Below are 18,867 nucleotides of genomic sequence, written 5' to 3'. Positions count from 1 at the left end.
GTTACTGAGCATTGTAGGGCCAGATTTCAAGGATGAAGTAGCTCTAGCTCAACACTTGGGAATCAGGTCTATTCGTCTTGTTAACCAGTTGCTCATGAAATGGAAAGCTGCTCTTGAAACAACTGAAATGGAATTGTTAACGGAATATTGTGTAGGTTCTTGTGTTGCAAATCCCAAAGACTCCTTTCCTCGTTTATCTTTGGCTATAAATGTTGAAGGGATTATTTCCCCCTTTTTAAAAAAATCTGCATCTCTGTGTAAAGACTTTTTTTTAAGTGCTGGTAAATCTTTGTACAGGTCTTGTGTTTTAGTGTTTAGCAAAAATGTCTTAAGTGCAAGAGTTGATACTCCCTGGCGTGATGTTTTTAAACTGGACGAAGGCGTAAAGCCTAAGTGGAGTTCTTTGTATAAACCACCGTTAACCAAGAGAACAGGTGATTTACAGTGGAAGATCATTCATGGTGCTGTTGCGGTTAATGCTTTTGTCTCAGTTTTAAACCCTGAAGTTGACTCTGGATGTCCTTTTTGCTCTACTAGAGAAACCATTTTTCATGTGTTCATGAATTGTTGTAGACTACAACCTTTGTTTGAAGTTGTAAGCGATGTTTTTATGAGGTGCAATGAGACCTTTTCTCTGGAGACGTTTATTTTGGGGTACAAGTATGTGAGGAAAAAAAGTGTTGTCTGTCAGCTTCTGAATTTTGTTCTAGGCCAAGCCAAGCTGGCCATTTATTTAAGTAGGAAAAAGAAAATAGAACAGAATCTTAATCAGAATATGGTTGCCTTGTTTTCTAACCTGGTGAAGTCAAGAGTTATGGTAGATTTTTTATATTATAAGTCTATTGATGATTTTGTTACATTTGAATGTATTTGGTGCTACAAGGAGGCTCTGTGCTCTGTTTTTGAAGGCGAATTGATTTTTGTGCTGTGATTTTTATTTTTATTTTTTATTTTTTTTTTTATTTTGTACATTTATACTTTGGTGTAAAAGTCTGGTATGGTAAATACTAGGTAATGTCTTGTACACTGTGTTGTAATAAAAGTTTTGTTAAAATCTCTCTCTCTCTCTCTCTCTCTCTCTCCCTCTCTCCCGCCATAGAATTCATAAGAGAACTAGGTTAAACAGTATTGTAATTTTACCTTTATCCAATACTAAACAATGTGCTGTTGAATTCAGTTTAGTTCCACATTGGCATTAAATTGCATAAACCATGACAGAGATGTTTGTGTAGAGCACTGCATGTGCATTTTACAGATAATGAAACCAAAGACACAATACATTTATTTTCTCAACTCTATGCAAAAAGCAGGATTTGAACCATACATTGACACATTCAGGTTATAGAAATGTTCAGAATTTGTTCAGAGATTAAAGTGGTTCTGTTTTAAACTGTAATCTTTCTTTTTTTTTTTTTTTTCTTTTTTTTATTATTGTTCATGAACTTTTATTTTGTTCATTGCAATTTCAGTGACGTGCATGAACAGTTATGTATCAACAATTCACAGATGACATTGTTTGAAAATGAGATATAAATAGGTTAATTGATATTTAGGACTATATCCCTAAAATGTTGGACATCCTTTTTCTTTACAGGAGCATTGCTAAACTCATTGACAGCCGAGAGTGGATGGAGAAAACTGCCAATACATTTGAAGTGAAACGTTTTATTTAAATGCAAACAAAAGTCTATTTCATTACATAAATTATACAATTTACTATAATTGATATGATAGTAATCTGTGAAGCTAAAATTATGTGCTTGTTTTAATCCATACTTTACAGGGAATCCCGAAGCAGATGGGTGGGAGCAACTGTGGGATTTACATACTGATGGTAGGTTACATTTGAATAGTTACAGTTAATAAATAACCTGCTTATTTTATTGTTCTTTGTGTTCTTATGTCATTTACATTTTTTCAAGTTATTTGAACAGACGTACATAATTATTGTGTGTATAATAATAATAATAATAATAATAATAATAATAATAATAATAATTATTATTATTTATTTATTTTTTTTTATTTTTTTTATTTTTTTTTCAGGATGACATGCCTCTGATCAGGAAGTGGTGGTGTGCTGTTCTCCAGGACAACTTCTCTCCGCAAATGTATGTAGCTGTTTGAATGTTCCTACATGAAACATTACTCTGTACTATATATCTACCAATATACCTACCTCTTGACATTTGTTCTTTTAGTGCTCAACCACTGAGGACAGGAACTTCGCCAATCAAAAGGCAACATCTTCAGGCAGAGTCCAGCAAAGCAGGTTATTTTGTGCACATACATTCATTAAGAACTAATAATTACATATTTGTGTGCATGCAGAGGTGTTTTTTCCTAGTTGTTACAGCTACATTGTTATTTAGATATGAAACTGAAGGGATTATGTTCAAGTACTATATTGGTCAGCACTGCGGATCATTTCATATCCATGTATATCACCTAACATCAGCCTTAAAGAAATGTAAAAATATTTCAGCTTAACTCACTTTCAGACAGCAGCGAGTGTTTGAAATAACTTCTGGTTGCGATCCAATGTTGATTCTGTTCACCATATAAGACAGAAATATTTATATTCAATGCAGAAGATCTCCATTTGGTTCATACCGGCTGTTGTCAGACTCCTTGTATATACAAATATTACTGGATTATTAAAATGAATGGCAAAATTAATGTTTGGAAATGTTAATCGATATTTCCTTCTGACACTACAGCAGAATATATAAATAATTGGCTTAAAACCATTTTGAAAAAACTAACATGCCTAAGACTTATGCAAAGTACTGTATATATTAATATTTTATTAGTAGTATTATAAAAATTATCTTTTTTTTCTTTCTGCAGTTGTAACAACAATCTATCAGGTTTGTCTAAACCAAGGTTGTCTGTATTATATATTTATTTGTTTAATAACTTTTATATACAAGTATAAATATGTTTTTGTTTCAACAGCTTCCCCTGGAAATCCTTAAAGTTATTTTGTCAATGGGTGACTCTGCATATTTGACAATTTCTCTGGAGTTCCGACAGATGTACTGCATCAGGGAATGCTTGGAGTGGAGAGCCCTTTACAAATCATACCCATCAGGGTACAGGGGAACAGGCCGGCGTGGTGAACTTCTGGGCTTTTACTCAAATGCTTGCACAGGATTTTGTTCCCAGGACTGTTTTTTGGCTGCAGGAAACACATTGGTGTTTTGATGTATTGATTGATGTCATTTAAAGTTAAACTTAAGTATAGTGTTTTAATAAAAAAAGCTATGGCAAACACGTGCATGACAACAGGTTTCAGTCATTTACACCAGTCTACCATGGTTTCTCATATTTGATGGTAACATCATTTCCTATGTATTGCTTTAAGCTGGCATAAAGTCCATCTCATTAATGAATTCTTAATTTAGTTGTGACAATTCAGTCCAATATTAAAATTTTCAATGATTTTAGAAAGTGTTTAAAGGGGTGATTAAATGTATTATGTTTATGTAGACGTGGGTAACTACATAAATTCAGGATTAATGAGGTTTTCTGTAGTGCAGTTTTTGGGTTCAAGTTCTTTAGAACCTGTAGTAGCTTCCTTCCAAATTTGTAACCATTGTTTTATTGTAAAAATATGTTGGCATATTGATTACCATGTTTTGTAACCATACACGCACCATAGTTAAGTATTGTTATTGTTTTTGTAACAAAAACATGGTTAATTTCCGTAGGGGCTAAGGGAATGTTTACTATATTGATGGCGTTCAGAGACTGGTAACAGCTTTACACACACACACACACACACACACACACACACACACACAAAATCAAGCTTTACAACTGTATATGTTTCTTCAAAATATTTTCAATTTAAATTAACTAAAAAATTTGTTAAATGCATAGACGTGGTCCTCGGCTGCTAGAACTAAATACAAAGACAGTTTAAATGTTGGTAATTAACTTTAATGTATAATTCCACTCAGTTTAAACTAAAAGCAAAATCCCAAAATACCCATGATAAAATGACACAAAGTAGAACTTTTATTGAAGAGTGTGACTGAAAAACAATCCATGGCTGCACGTGTTGACATGGTTTGACAATCTAATCTAATGTGTTTTCTCTGTGAAGAATGTCACAGCCATCTACAGGTAGATTGGGGATAGGATGGGGTCTCCATACATGCAGTCAAGTTCGATGCCGAGGTTGTACTTGTCCCCACTACCCTCCTTGTATGCACTGGTTACTATTCTGAGCCAGCCTTTTTCTCCCTAAATAACAAAAGAGCAGAACATGTATTCAACACCTTCATTTGTTCAGAGGGCTACTGTAACTTTTCAGATTCTGCTTACCCAAGGCTCTCCCCAAGAATTACGGACAACCCAGTACTCTACTCCATTCTCATCAACACCCCAACCGGCTACAGATACAATGTGGTTTATTTCGATAGTCTGTACGTACTCAGAGTACAAACCACCTGTATACGCATCCAGCTTGGCTGTTGCCATGATCCCACAACTAAAGTCAAAGTATCAAAAATCACCAAACATAAGACAAATATTAAAAGTAAGACAAATCCCTAACCATTTGCATACCAGAACATGCTGAATACCTGATGGGTCCTCCAGAATAGATCTCAGCTTTTATATGGTCCAGCCCTGTAACTGAGTTGTAGTCTCCGACTTTCCAGACAGTGAAGTTCTTTACTTCGTTACACTTGCCAAAGGTTGTGCAGGTTCCACACTGATTGAAGTAGCTACAGTCTGAAAAAAACAAACAAAAAAAAACACACAAGATACACACTAATGCAATACAAATGTCCATGCAAGAAAGCCACCAGATGCTCTACCAAACAAAATTCGTACCCTGATCTATGGCTTGATAGTTGTTGCATGTTTCATCAGGAATGCCTTTTATGTGTGCATATTTCCAAACACCAGAATGATCTCCACCATGGCAGTTACCTGCGTCGCTACAGTCAATCACGTTCTGGACAGAGAGATAGGCAGACGGCCATGCTGCTTTCCGCTTGATGTTGATACGATCTAAGAAGAAAAAGAGGAACTTCAGCATTTAACTTTTCAAGTAAAGATTACTTCAGCATTCATTTATTTTTTCTTTTATAAAAAAGTTTTAGTAAAAAAGACGTGCTTCACGGTCAAGCCGTCAAATAAAAAGATATATATGAGCGGATTTATTTATTTTAATTTATGTGATTTTTGACATCAAAAAGAGTCAAAAATTAAGTGTTAGTCAAAAGAGGTGCTTCAACTTCAGAAAATATTGATTATCAAGGTCCTGTGGTCAAATGAAAAATCAAGTGTAATAAAAGTGTTTGCATATATAATCTATCAACAAGGTCCAAAGGAATTAGATGCATTTAAAACTACATATCATTTATGGTACTATATATATTTATTAGGTGTGTAAGAATTCACTTGTTTTCTTGATGCATCGATTACAAACCCGACAATGCATATGCATCGATCTTGAAACATGATTTTTGAATCGTTCTTCGCCAATCTCGGACAGTAATCGATTTAAAATGCTAAGAATAGAATGAATCATGATTTCTATAGCTATTCAGTGCTGTCAAAATATATGCACATTAAATTAGTACACACACAAATTAATGGAGACCTTGAACAGTGTTCATGCCTCGCATCTATCCTTCGCGCGCTCCACTATTACCGCCTGAGACTGTCACAGGGTTGTGCTCACGCTCCGTTCGTCTCTGACGCAGCTGATGTGTGATCTATCCTTTAGGACTCGTGGTCAGTAATACTAAAGTGAAGTAGCTTTATTTTACTGTAGTTTGTCAATGGCTCTCTGCATCTTACCGACGGCGTTACCTGAGCAGTCGAAAGCTGCATATTTATTGAATGGATGGATGATGAGTGATGGCTATGCCCGTGGTGTGACAAAATGTAAGCTTATACATAATACTTTTAAAGTTCTTTTTTGAAATCTTGGCTTACATAAATTTTTACGCCATGTCATGCCATAGCATCATTTAACTAGCATCTAACAATGGGCAAAAGTTTTTTTTTTTTTTTTTTTTTTTTTTTTTTTTTTACCTTTATACCATAAAGGCTGGTGTAATTTGCCCAGCAATTAAAGAATTTAGGGGAAGCATTGAAATAATCATGTGAATGCACTTAATGAATGCAGAATCGAATCGTTATAATCGAATCGAATCATTCTAAATTTGCAAAAATCATTCTTGAATCGAAAACCTATGAATCGTGAATCAAATCAAATCGCTGCCTACCCAAAGATTCACAGCCCTAATATATATATATATATATATATATATATATATATGTAAATCCCATTTTACTTATAGAACACAAAAATAGATATTTGTCAAAAATGTCTGAAAATTGTGATTCACACACGAAAAAAATGGTTTGTGACAACTTCCGCGTGTGACAAACCCCATAATATTTTCCCTCACCTGCCAAAGCACTAGTACTTCCATGCGCCCAGCAGGAGCCACAGTATTTTGGTATGTGTTGGTTGCGTGTGGTGCTGACGTAGTTGACACCGTTGATGTTTCTCCAGTCCCACACTTTGGGAAGGTCTTTTAAATTCATAGATTCATAAGGACGTGACCCAGTCCTGAAGAAAATAAGAAAAAGTTTTTTAAGCATCTGCATATTCTGTTTGGCCGCAAATCCAGTTCTCTCTTCAAGGACCACAAAAAAAAAAACACGAAAAAGGCATTCACAGCAAGCAGCAATAGGCCATGAATGAAACTTCATAAAAATAACCCATGCAAGGCTATCTGTTCTTCAGTTAACAACCAAAAAAATGGGAAATTAACTTTGAGGGTGTGACATATATAAGAGTAAATGAAGCAGGTGTCAAATGGTCTCATGATTGCTACCTTTTCACAACTCTGCTGTGTTTTTCTCTTAATAATTTAGTGTACCAAATTGCCATAATGTGAGTCACCTGCAATACACTGGGCGACATGGGAAGCAAAAAAATGTACCGTATTTTTCTGACTATAAGTCGCACCTGAGTATAAGTCGCATCAGTCCAAAAATACGTCATGATGAGGAAAAAAACATATATAAGTCGCACTGGACTATAAGTTGGATTTATTTAGGACCAAGAACCAAGAGAAAACCTTACCGTCTATAGCCGTGAGAGGGCGCTCTATTCTGCTCAGTGGTAGACTACAGGAGCACAGAGCAGCATAGAGCACCCTCTCGCGGCTGTAGACGGTAATGTTTTCTCTTGGTTCATTTCTCTTGGTTCATGTCAAATTAATTTTGAAAAATAAGTCGCACCTGACTATAAGTCACAGCAACAGCCAAACTATGAAAAAAAGTGTGACTTATAGTCTGGAAAATACGGTAAATGACATGGCCAAATAATGGGGAAAAAATTATTCATGCATTACACTGGAAATATATATATATATATATATATATATATATATATATATATATATATATATATATATATATCCCATTAAATTAAATTAAATTTAAATTAAATTTATGCATTTAGCAGACGCTTTTATCCAAAGCGACTTACAGTGCATTCAGGCTATCAATTTTTACATATCATGTGTTCCCGGGGAATCGAACCCCCAACCTTGCGCTTGCTTGCTAGCACAGTGCTCTACCAGTTGAGCTACAGGAACACACTAAGCTAAGCTTTGCTAAAATCTAACAGATGCCAGAACACAATGTTACATGAACTAGCTATAAATAAATGATGAATAACAGAAAATGTATTAGCAAAAAGAAAAGTACAGGAAATAACTTCAAAAATGTTATTTGCATTTTCTCAGCATGATATTAACATTTATTTTTGCTTATAAACTTAAAAACCCAGACTAGAAGATACCCATTACTTATTTAATTTGATCTTTTTAGGGCAGTTATTAAGAAAGTAAGTTAACCTATTAAAACCTACTAGTAAAAACCAGACGTGGCTTCCTAGACAGTATTTTTTAGCCTCAGAAGTGTGTGTCACTCCCCTGCATACCTGTCAACCCTCCCGTTTTCCCAATGATTCTCCCGTATTTTACCATTCTATCCCACTATCATCCAGTTGAAATATTTTCCTTTATTTCTCCTGTAATATTAATCTTTCTATAAAAAATCCCAGTGTGCATAACATTATTCAATTATCATACTTGAAGCCGTAGGGCGCACCCTTGCAGAAAGTCCAAAATGGACTAACAGATTAGGACGTGCTAGGAAATCACTATATTGATAAAGGCATCCAGCAATCGCTATAACAGAGCTTAATTAAAAAATGTGAAGAGAATACGTGCACGATTGCAACCAGTCATCTCCAGGTAATAAATAAAGTATCTGGATGATGCAGGGCTAACATAGCATTTATTACAGATGCCTATAAAATATATTGTCTGCTTTATCCTGTGATAAAAATTTAAATAAAATGTTTATTATATGTATAAACAGATCATAACATTGGCATTGGAGAAATATAGGAAAAATAGTACAGAATACAAATTCTTTTCATCAGTGTATTTAATTTCTTAGCAAATTCAAAGTAAGAGATAAAAAAAAAAAGAATTTCCCAGGTATGAACAAAAATCTGATACCCAAAACTGCTACCTGGGTAGACGGCTCACTAGATTTGAGACCCAGCCCTAGCGTTGCATTTCAACCACTACTCAGGAAAAAATTATAGTTCAACATACTTGACTCCTTGTAGGTCTCTTCTCGGCTGGGGTTTGTAGCAGGGCTCATTCTCATTAAAAAACTGTCCGGCGAAAACATCTGACACAGTGAACAGATAAAAGAACAGCAGATGAAACATGTTGAATCTCAGGCACTCATATGATCATCACACAAGTCTGCACTGCAGTTTTATTCTTGTGTCTGCATGGAGGCGTGGAGAAAAAATCGAAACTAACTCTCTTATAGGACATCCTCTAAGAAAAACACTGTTATGTTTGACAGACATTTTCTGTCCTCAAAATACCTTATAATTGATAGTACATTATAGGTGAGACTGGGGCTAGTTTGGGCTAATCTTTTATAATATAATATAATGTAATATAACAATTAATTTACTACACAAAATTGAATTTTTATTCTTGTCAAATAAGATAATGCAAGACAAAACTGTATTGATATTTGATTTACTGCATTGACTGTTTGATATTAAAACACGTATTGACTGTTTGATATTAAAACATGGTCCACAGATAAAAAAAGAACCCAAAACATTTGGTTTGAATGATATTTCATACAAATAATTTTAGAGTATTATATTATAATAACTGATTCAGAGATATTGCATTTGATTAGATGTCACTGGTTAAAAAAATATTAAGTATGAAAAGTCTAATGCCCGGACACAATTTTGTTTTGTTTGAAGTGAGACTCATTTAATGATACTTGACTATTCTGAGTGTCTTAATGCAATAAGACTGAATTTTATGAAAGCTTAGATCTCTGTTCATTGGTATATGTGCCAGATAATGGCAACTTGATGATTGATATGCACAAAACAAAATAATTCAACATTATTTGAAATTTGAGTTCATCATCACGTTTAGAGGCGTGACAATGTCGCCACACTAAGCAGTGGTGGAAAGAGTACTGAAAATGTTTACTTAAGTACAAGTACTGTTACATTGATGAAAAAATACTCAATTACAAGTAAAACTACTGCTGTCAAAACGTTACTTAAGTAAAAGTAAAAAGTACTCTTCTCAAAAAATAGTACAAGATACTAGTTACTTTTTAGCTGGCGATATTTAATTACCCAAAAATATTCATATCAAATATAAATGTGGATGGATAATAGCAACTTTGAACAAAACCCACTTTTATCTTGACAAAGTATGTGAATTAGTGGTCATGATACAGGGATTTCTAACTTTGGTTGGATAGGGGTGGTTAAAGGGTTCCTTTTATGCTCTTTTACAATGTCTTGAATTTGTTTTGGGGGTGTACTAGAACAAGCTTGGTGGTTCGATAAACATTACAATACCTTTCTCTTCACAAATGTCTCGATTAGTTCTGGGTTTGATGAAGACCTGCCTTCTGAAAAACAAAATGTGTTGTGATTGGTTAGCTGTCCCAGTGTGTTGTGATTGGTGAGCAGCTCAGACGGTGTTTCAGTACTGCCCACCCCTTGCCAAAGCAGTAAGTTCCCTCTGATAAGGATGGCATCAATATTGCCATAACAATTTGATATTGTTTTGGAAAACAATGCTGTAGTCCAAACAAGCTGTTTATTGTAGTTCTTGAAAAGGGATAAAAAAAAGAAGAAATATCTCCCTTTGGAGTGGACTCTGAGATTTGTAACTTTGTAGATCTTTGTTATGCCCAAACATACACACTACACACTGACTAAAATTCCAAAAGTAAAAAAGCATAAAAGGACCCCATTAAGAATATATGCTTGTTACATCTGACACCATCCTTCACCACTTCTGGGACCTTAACGCTCTGCCAGACGCCCCCCAACAAACTGATTCAGCTAAAATATTAGCGTCTGAGACACTTGTGAGCACAGAGACTGTAGGACTCCCAATCGAAGAGTTGTGAGTTCTAGTCTCGGGCCGGACGGAATTGTAGGTGGGGGTAGTGCACAAACAGCTCTCTCTCCACCTTCAATACCACGACTTAGGTGCCCTTGAGCAAGGCATCGAACCCCCAACTGCTCCCCGGGCGCCGCAGCATAAATGGCTGCCCACTGCTCCGGGTGTGTGCTCACAGTGTGTGTGTGTTCACTGCTCTGTGTGTGTGTGCATTTCGGATGGGTTAAATGCAGAGCACAAATTCTGAGCATGGGTCACCATACTTGGCTGAATGTCACTTCACTTTCACTTTCACTAGTGTGCATAGCAAATTACGCTTAGCTTAAATATGTAATATTAATGAAATCGTGTTAATAAATGTCTGCCTGAGATAGTATTCTCAAGTGAAATAGGTAGAGACTTGGAGCCGGAAACAGCAGTCCTAACATCATGACTTAACAAAGAGGATTCTCCCAATCCATCGAACTGACTTCAGAGCAAGAATGCCATTCCATAGCCGGAAGCGATGGCAGACAATTATTTTCCCAGTGTATTGAATTTGCTACAAGACTAGTACTGTGCACTAAAAAAAGCAAGTAGGGTTGTTTTTGATTTCATAATGTACAATAATTTTCCACACCATTGAATTGAATTGAATTCACACACACACACACACACACACACAAAAGACAAGTACACAGTCAGTAATAAAATTATAAAACAAATGACCTCAATTCAGTTTGAGGTATTCAAAATATGACCACACTGAATTTGTACAAGCAAAGATTTAAGAGATATCCAAGACATCCAAAACGCCCCTTCTACCGCCGCACGTACTGCCACCGCGGCATCTGTAATGTGCATTTGCAGCTTTTGACCGCTGAGTGACGCTTTAACCACAAGTTATCAAACAAGTGCATCAAAGCACATTTTCGCAAATAGACGTCAGTTTTGCCTCGCTGATGTGTTACATTTGTAACGGAAAAATGAAAGGAAAACACTATAGTTAAAATATTTAATATATTTAATATGTGATATTCACAGATGAAAGTCTGGTACTTATGAAGTTATGTGCATTTCTTAGAACAAATTCAAGCAGGATAAATGTCAAGCCTGTGCCTGAGCTCTCTAAGCTATATTGTATTAAACCATATTTTAGATTTGACACATTAAGAAGGTGTGCAGTTTTATTTATATTATATGAATTATGTGTTATATTATTCAAAGGAAATTGTGGTTTACTTTGCATGGGAGCATTACAAGTGGTAGCCTATTTTAGGGGGGTAGGCTACATGGCAGGCACGTGCAGAGGGGGGGGGCGTTGGGTGCTTGAGCACCTGCCCCTTTGCCCTTTGGTGCCCAAAGTGCCCTTTTGTCAAAGCAAAATTTCCTCTAATTTTTTTTTTTTTTTTTTTTTGTCATAACGTTTCCTTTTGTGAATGCCTGTTCATGCCCAATCTAAATATTAGTAAAATTTTGAATAATAATTTAGCCGCAATAAGATGACCAACATGGTGACCTTTGACCTGATGACGAGGCCTCCTCATCCAACCAAGACGATTCTTCACGCCACACGCGCATTTTTTAATTGTCAGAGGATATTTTCATTACTGCGGAAGCTGGAAAGTGGTGTTTCATTCTCAGTGAAGTGATTTTGATATGTATTTACTTATTATTATTTTACAAGAACGACGTGATGTGAGAACATGCAGATATGTTGTTTATATTGCGGTGTGTAGCCTGTAGTATACAGTAACGTTAGCGTGCTGTTTGAGGGAGAAACGTTTCACAGGCATCGAGGGAAGAGGCGTCATGCCCATTCAAAGATTTCTGAGCCAAGTTGATTTTAAATGCAGCTTCCAAACGACAAAAAAAAAAAAAAAAAAAAAAAAAAAAAACAGCAGAATAATATTTTTTATATATTTGATATAATCACACTGTTGTGATTAGATCGTTCAGTGCACAGCATCAGCTGCTAAATTCAAATCTGTGTTCGCTGGCTGGCGCTGAGCCAGAGACGTTCTAACAACGCTTCATGATGATAACCAATCAAGGGTTCTGTTGCGGGAATGCAATGGCCAATCGGAGACGTGCAGAAGAGTCATCATGAATCGCGGTGTTTTTGTTCACTTGCTCGCTGACTGAATTATTTAGCGAATTCTTTCTTCAGAGAGAGAGAGAGTAAAAACTAAAAACAATCCTGATGTGCATAATGTAATATAAAGTGCTTCAGTGATTTTAATGGGAGTTTTTGAGAGTGCCTGAACTCTGGCTAGACTGAATGTAAATGTTATTTGATAATGTAAATGTTCTTTACTCTCTGCAAAATGAAAGAGTTAAAATAAGTAACTTACAATATTGTTATTAAAATTTACATTAAATGCAAATTCAGTCGTATTAAAAATATTTTATGGCATGATATGGCACTTAAGTAAAAAGTCGGGGTTTTATGTGTAGTTAATAGATTACACTACCTTTGCATTTATTGATCAAATAACAATCTATAAAGGTGCAAAACGCGTTTACTTACACGTTTGAGAATCGAGATATTTCCTGATATATTAAGCATGTTTGGAATTGTTTTGAATTAAAAGGAAAAATAAATAAAACATAAGCCTATATAAGTTATACAGTGCTTTCATAGCATGATTAAGTTGTTTATTGTTTTGTATCAATATTTAAGGTGGACTTATTGATTACGTGCAAGAGTAGTAGTGATGGTTAAAATAATAGATTGATAATGAAATAGTAGATTGTGCCTTGTTCTTAGATGGACAGAGACTGGAAAGTAATAGATCAGATGAGGAGATGGAGATAGAGGAAGAAAAAGAGGCTAATGTAGACTTTTTTACTTTTAAACTTAAAATTGTCTCTTCTAATCTTTTTCTTTTTCAAAACTGCATCACAGCATTGGCTGCCGTATCAATACATAATCATCCATATCAATACGCAAATTGGCAAGGAATGCATCACAATATATTGCTGTATTGATATTTTGAACCGCGCTTTTTAAAGCCTTGTTCCATGTGCCCCTTTTATACTTTGAGCACCTGCCCCTCCAAAGGTCTCTGCACGGCCCTGCTACATGGATTAATATGCAATGTCAATATTTTCATATATTATGCCTATATTTTCATTTATATTTTAAAATTCCTTTAATAAAACTGTAAGGTCCAGACACTCGGCCCAAGGAAGGTATCCGGTGCTGGATGAAGGTTTCCTGCGTGTTCTGTCTTTCAGCGCGTAGAGTTATTCATTTTAGGTTAAACTCAAATCTGACTCCATTTTATTATTTAATCTGACTCCATTTTAGTATGACCTCGAATTTAGGTTGAAATGCAAATTGGTTGTATGCCTTTTTAATTAATATTCTTCTGACATTTGATTATTCTAGTTAACTCTATTTTTATATTACTCATTCATTCGGGTGCTCATGTTGCTAACCAGGATACAATGTAATCTACTAGTCAATAATTACAGAGTAAGACAGAATAGAATCAAAATGTAACAATTTATTTACAGTCAGGTAGATATGTATTTTGCCAATTACATATCCAATTGAAACACATCAAATCATATCAATACAAAACATCAAATTCTCAAAGATGAATCTAAAAGTAAAATATGCATACCTGACCTTAGAAAATACATAGTATGAAGTGAAGAGACACACAACACACTACGGGCTTTCTGGCTACAGAAATCGCCCTGATCCTTTTGCTGCAATCCTTTAAATACCTCAGACCAAGACAAACATCCCCCGAGATGAAGACAGAAACTAACAATTGGAATTTGCATTACCTCAGGTCCCAAGCCTGGGTGGTTTTACAACTCAATGGGAACAGGGGGTAATTTACATGGAGGGCCCCAGGAAAGGACACTCCCATCACAGTAATCAAGATATCTCTTGACTCTTCAGATCTGTATTATCTTCTAATCTACTTTTGTGAGAGTGAGACCATTGTACCAGTTGCACTGAGACATTTCCAATGATACTAGACATGAGTGTTAGTTCACTTGCATTGACATTTTCATGTAATCATTTTGAGCAGACTGAGTAGAAGGAAGAATGGGTGAAGGGATTTAAAATGAAACAAATGGCCAGAAGGGGAGGAGGTCTCCTGCTCCTCCACTCTGTGGGGTGTCTCGAAGATGCCCGTGTATGTTTGTATTGTCTGTTTCTCAGGAGATCAAAGTATCTCAGGTTCTTTCGTCCTTACAGTTCCTCCGTTTGACCCCCAATGGGTCACATTCAGATGAATCCAATGGGGTCACCGTTAGATGATTGTTTATCTTCGAGATGTTATCTCAAAATTGTCTTTGTGATGTAAGCAGCTTTAGAAACCTTCTGAGGGCTGTATTCATCTGCAGAACAGTCTGTCTCAGCATGTGTGTGTCGCTTGAGTTTGGCAGGTGGATGAATATCTCCAGGGTTTCTACCTGTGGTTGAGCTCAGCATGTGAGCACAGTTCAGTGGGTCAATCTGAGCCTTTACGACTTGTTCAGTTAACGTGTCCTTCCTTTGTGGAGAAACCTCTGCTCCTTATGGCACCTTCTCTAGGACGGTAGTCTGACCCATCTTCGTGAATCCTCTCTCCTCCAGCGGTGAGCTTCAGTAGATGAAGGTGTCCTCCTTGCTTACACAACGATTTGTGTGGGACACCTGAAAAGCATCTTAGTGGCCATTCAATGACTGAATTCGGATCAGCTTAATGTCATCACCCATGGAGTAAGATAAAAAGGTCATAAATTAACATAAGAGCAATAAAACAAAAAAGAAACCTGATGAATTCATGTCAGCCAGTGCAAGTGGTACATCTGATGTTAAAAGTGGTCCCATGTAAACATAAATTTTGGTATGAATAACTCAAAGGAAATGCAGCAAGAGGTCAGTAACTTGAGCATAAATTTAGAGGTATGCAATCAATAAACAAGTCATATAATGACAATAGGAACATTCAATCATAATTATGAAGGTATATACAATAATCACACTGTTAATTCAGGAATCTTCTATTGCAAGCCACTTTAGATGATCTAAGGTTTTTAAGAAGTGACTTAGAACATGATTAAAACATTTTTCTACAATGTAAATCCTAAATTCCTTGTAACAGGTGTGTGTGTTTGTGTGTGTGTGTGTGTGTGTGTGTGTGTGTGTGTATGTGTGTGTGTGTGTGTGTGTGTGTGTGTGTGTGAGTGTGAGAATGGGTATCTGATGTAAAGATATAAAGGCTTAGTCACAGTTGATGGTTAGGTAAAATGTTTAATTTTATAATTGATTGATAGAGATGAAGTGCAGGCACTTCATATTTGATCATTTTAATAATGTTTATTGTCATTAGTGATGTGTTGGGAAACCAGGGGCCCTCTGGCTTGTCAACCACCCCAATAACAATTCAAAATTTTAAATTGTAAAGGCTTGTCTGCCTCTGTGTTAAAAAATTTGCACCATCGATCTGTGACTTGTCGTACAAATGTGTTACAGTGTTGTTCCACTAGTTTTTTAGACAGTTGCAGATAGTAGATATTTTATATCTTTGGGGAATGTAATTAATTCTATTTCTGTCTATCCTGTGTGTGTGAGGCTATGTGGTTCTGTCAGTGTGATGATGGACAATAGATCTTTAGTGGAGTACCACGTTTGTGATCTAAGCCATCATTGTCTACTGATTGTAGTGTGCAGACTGGATAGTCTAGATGAGGTGATGATGCAATGGGTGAAATGTGTGTTCTATGGTCATGTCTGGGAGATGAATGGAGTCTTATCTATAGCAATCTGTGTTGCAAAAATGTAGTTCCGGTTCTAATCCGGGAGGCCATGTAGATATTTGTGTGGTGATGTTCTCCTGTGAGGTGTGAATGGCCCCTTCAAGTGTCTTCACATTCATCTCCCGCATTTCAGGTTATGTAACAATTCTGTTGTCCTGACTTGGTGCAGAGGGGACAAGACACCCTCCTGGTATCTGTCCTCCAAAGAATTGCAGTGGTCAACCTGAGACAGAAACAGATACAAAGATAACCACAGTTAATTTTGAACTTTTCATCAGTTTAGTGTTCTGGCATGTGGAATTATTTTAACTACATTCATCCTCATGTACTGCAGTTTTAATCCAGATGTCACAAACGGAGTTCGGTTGGTCAGATCTGAATCACTGCTCCTGTTTCAGTGCAGTCTGAGTGTGTAACACCTGATGCTGCTCTTGCAGTCGAGCCCTCACAGTCTGCTGTGTCATGAGCATTAGAGACCCCAGTTCTACTGGGGACATTTTCTAGATTAATTGGTTTTTTTATCACCCATGTCATCATGCATTCCAATGGACCAATGTCCATGGCTTTAGTTGCTGTTGCTCTCATTACAGTCAGATCTGTGGGCAGACATGTGTTCACCTGTTTTGGTGTTGTCTGTTTGACAATTGTTGTTTTATGGCAATTGTTGTTTTATGGTGTTGTTCACACATGCAGATCTCTGTGGCACATAAAACTTCTTGTATTTTACACCCCCCTCTCATTATTTTTCAAGTCAATTTAAAAGATTAAAAGATCAAATGGTGTTTTGTGGCTGTATACGACTGTGGCTTTGTGTAAATGCTGTCATGCTCCAAACAAAGGAAAGGAAGTTTTACAATTGTTATGTAAATTTGGTCCTGTTGCTGTAACAGGTAATAGCCTCTAAGAGCGAGTGTGAGGTGAGATCTGGCTCAAAATACTTCCATAAAATGTTTTTATTATTGCAAGATTAGTTGCAAATTCAGAGTTTCCATTTCCAAGTAATGTTAGCCATTCTCTCTGATCAGATCAAATTTTTAGTTGTCGCTCCTCAGTGAAGGATGAATTGGTTTGCTATCGCTTGTGCCACACTATTGAAATGAAATCACACTTCCTCCCTTTTGGCACTGTGAAGCAAATCAATCTGCCACACGGTTTAAGTTCTCACATGTGAGGAGAGCATTTTCATTGAGACATTTATGAAATCACACTGTGGCCACATAGCTATTCTATGCTCCTCTACATGGTTTAACTGCAGCTATACAGAAAATAGCAGAGTGTACCACTCAGGAGACAAACAAATTCAACACAGACACACATGCAACTTGAAATTGCGATGCAATTCCAGTATTAAAGTTATTCCAATTTTACACAAGACACATGGTCTAGAATGCATGTAGCATCTACAACCTTAAACCTAAGTGTTTACACACTTACAGTAAAGCAGTCATGTGTTTTTTAAAGAATAAACTAAACTAAGCTATGTGTACATTTAGTAGCACAAACAACTATAATGTGTTTTCTATGCTCACAATGTTCAGCACAATTATAAATTTGAAAATGCAAGCAGGATTATTGAAATTTGGATGTTTCCATATTAAACTCATTGCTATTAAACTGCTAACCCACTAGTAAGTGAAGTCAGTAGCTGAAGGCCTTGCATTAACAATGCAGTCAACTCACTAAGAATGTTACCAGAGGTAGACTTGTTACATGTCAACCCCTGATCTTTTCCTTTAGAAAGTGATATCCTACGTTTCTGAAAATAAGGTGGAGGTCTACCCCTTCCCAGTGACCAGCATTTTTCCTCTGTGTGGCCTATTTTCTGACAGGAAGAACAAAACCTGCTATCTTTGCCACAGGTTTGTTTGCTGTGTTCTCCTGAAGTTTGAGGATTTTTATGAATCTCTAATGCTTTTTTTACACCTTGCGCACTGGTCCACGACTCTACGCTATTATGGTGCTGCATCTCCTTAAGAACTGAAATCGGCACACTATCTTGACCAGTGGCACAGGCTTCCTCTGAACTAAAAGTTCTAGATTCATCACAGCAAGTCACCTCCTCCAAGAAGTGGACATGCTTTTCAGCCCCATTGCTTTTAGAATAATTCCCTTCTGTCATCCACTGTGCAGATGCAATGGTTTGGGGCTTTGATTTCCATCTGTTTTCTATCCTTGAACCCCAATCTACAATCGCTCTGAATGTGTTTTCGGCTGAATCTGCTCCGTTTAACAAAGCATTTTGGACTGGAGTGCCAGCATTGTTCTTTATGAGTTGTAACAATGGTTCGTGATCACGGCTTGCATTTTCTAGACCGGAATATTCTTTGTATGTCGTCCACAGACGTTCGGCGAATGTTTCAAACGGTTCATTGCTTTCCTGCTTAATTTGTAGTATCCTGCTCCAATCTGCGCTTGTTGGACCCCTTATATCTAGCAATGCCTGTTTTAATCGTTCAAAGATACTTTCATCAGTTTCGTTATTGTTTCGCTTGATTATGTCTCCAGATTTCATTTGAGGGGTTAATTTAGATCGGAGTTCTTCAGGAATGGTTAAGAGTGCGATTTGCCATACATCTCTAGTTTCCAATTTATACAC

The 18,867-nt window shown here is 36.4% G+C and overlaps 1 protein-coding gene across 1 annotated transcript; it reads right to left on the bottom strand.

Annotated features, from left to right (window-relative positions):
* Positions 1-3,929: 3,929 nt before the first annotated feature.
* On the bottom strand, positions 3,930-8,817 carry LOC127957840 (cathepsin Z-like). The gene is made up of 6 exons (XM_052556544.1): positions 8,670-8,817; positions 6,438-6,601; positions 4,846-5,025; positions 4,593-4,743; positions 4,333-4,498; positions 3,930-4,251 (listed from the first exon to the last, which is right to left on the bottom strand). The coding sequence occupies exons 1-6, from the start codon at positions 8,786-8,788 to the stop codon at positions 4,126-4,128; spliced, it is 906 nt and encodes a 301-aa protein (XP_052412504.1). The 5' UTR covers positions 8,789-8,817; the 3' UTR covers positions 3,930-4,125.
* Between the last annotated feature and the right edge of the window lie 10,050 nt (positions 8,818-18,867).

Source organism: Carassius gibelio, chromosome B5, assembly GCF_023724105.1.
Source record: "Carassius gibelio isolate Cgi1373 ecotype wild population from Czech Republic chromosome B5, carGib1.2-hapl.c, whole genome shotgun sequence".
Taxonomy (NCBI): domain Eukaryota; kingdom Metazoa; phylum Chordata; class Actinopteri; order Cypriniformes; family Cyprinidae; genus Carassius; species Carassius gibelio.
The sequence above is the reverse complement of the archived record's forward strand: the minus strand, read 5'-3'. Positions and strand labels throughout refer to the sequence as shown.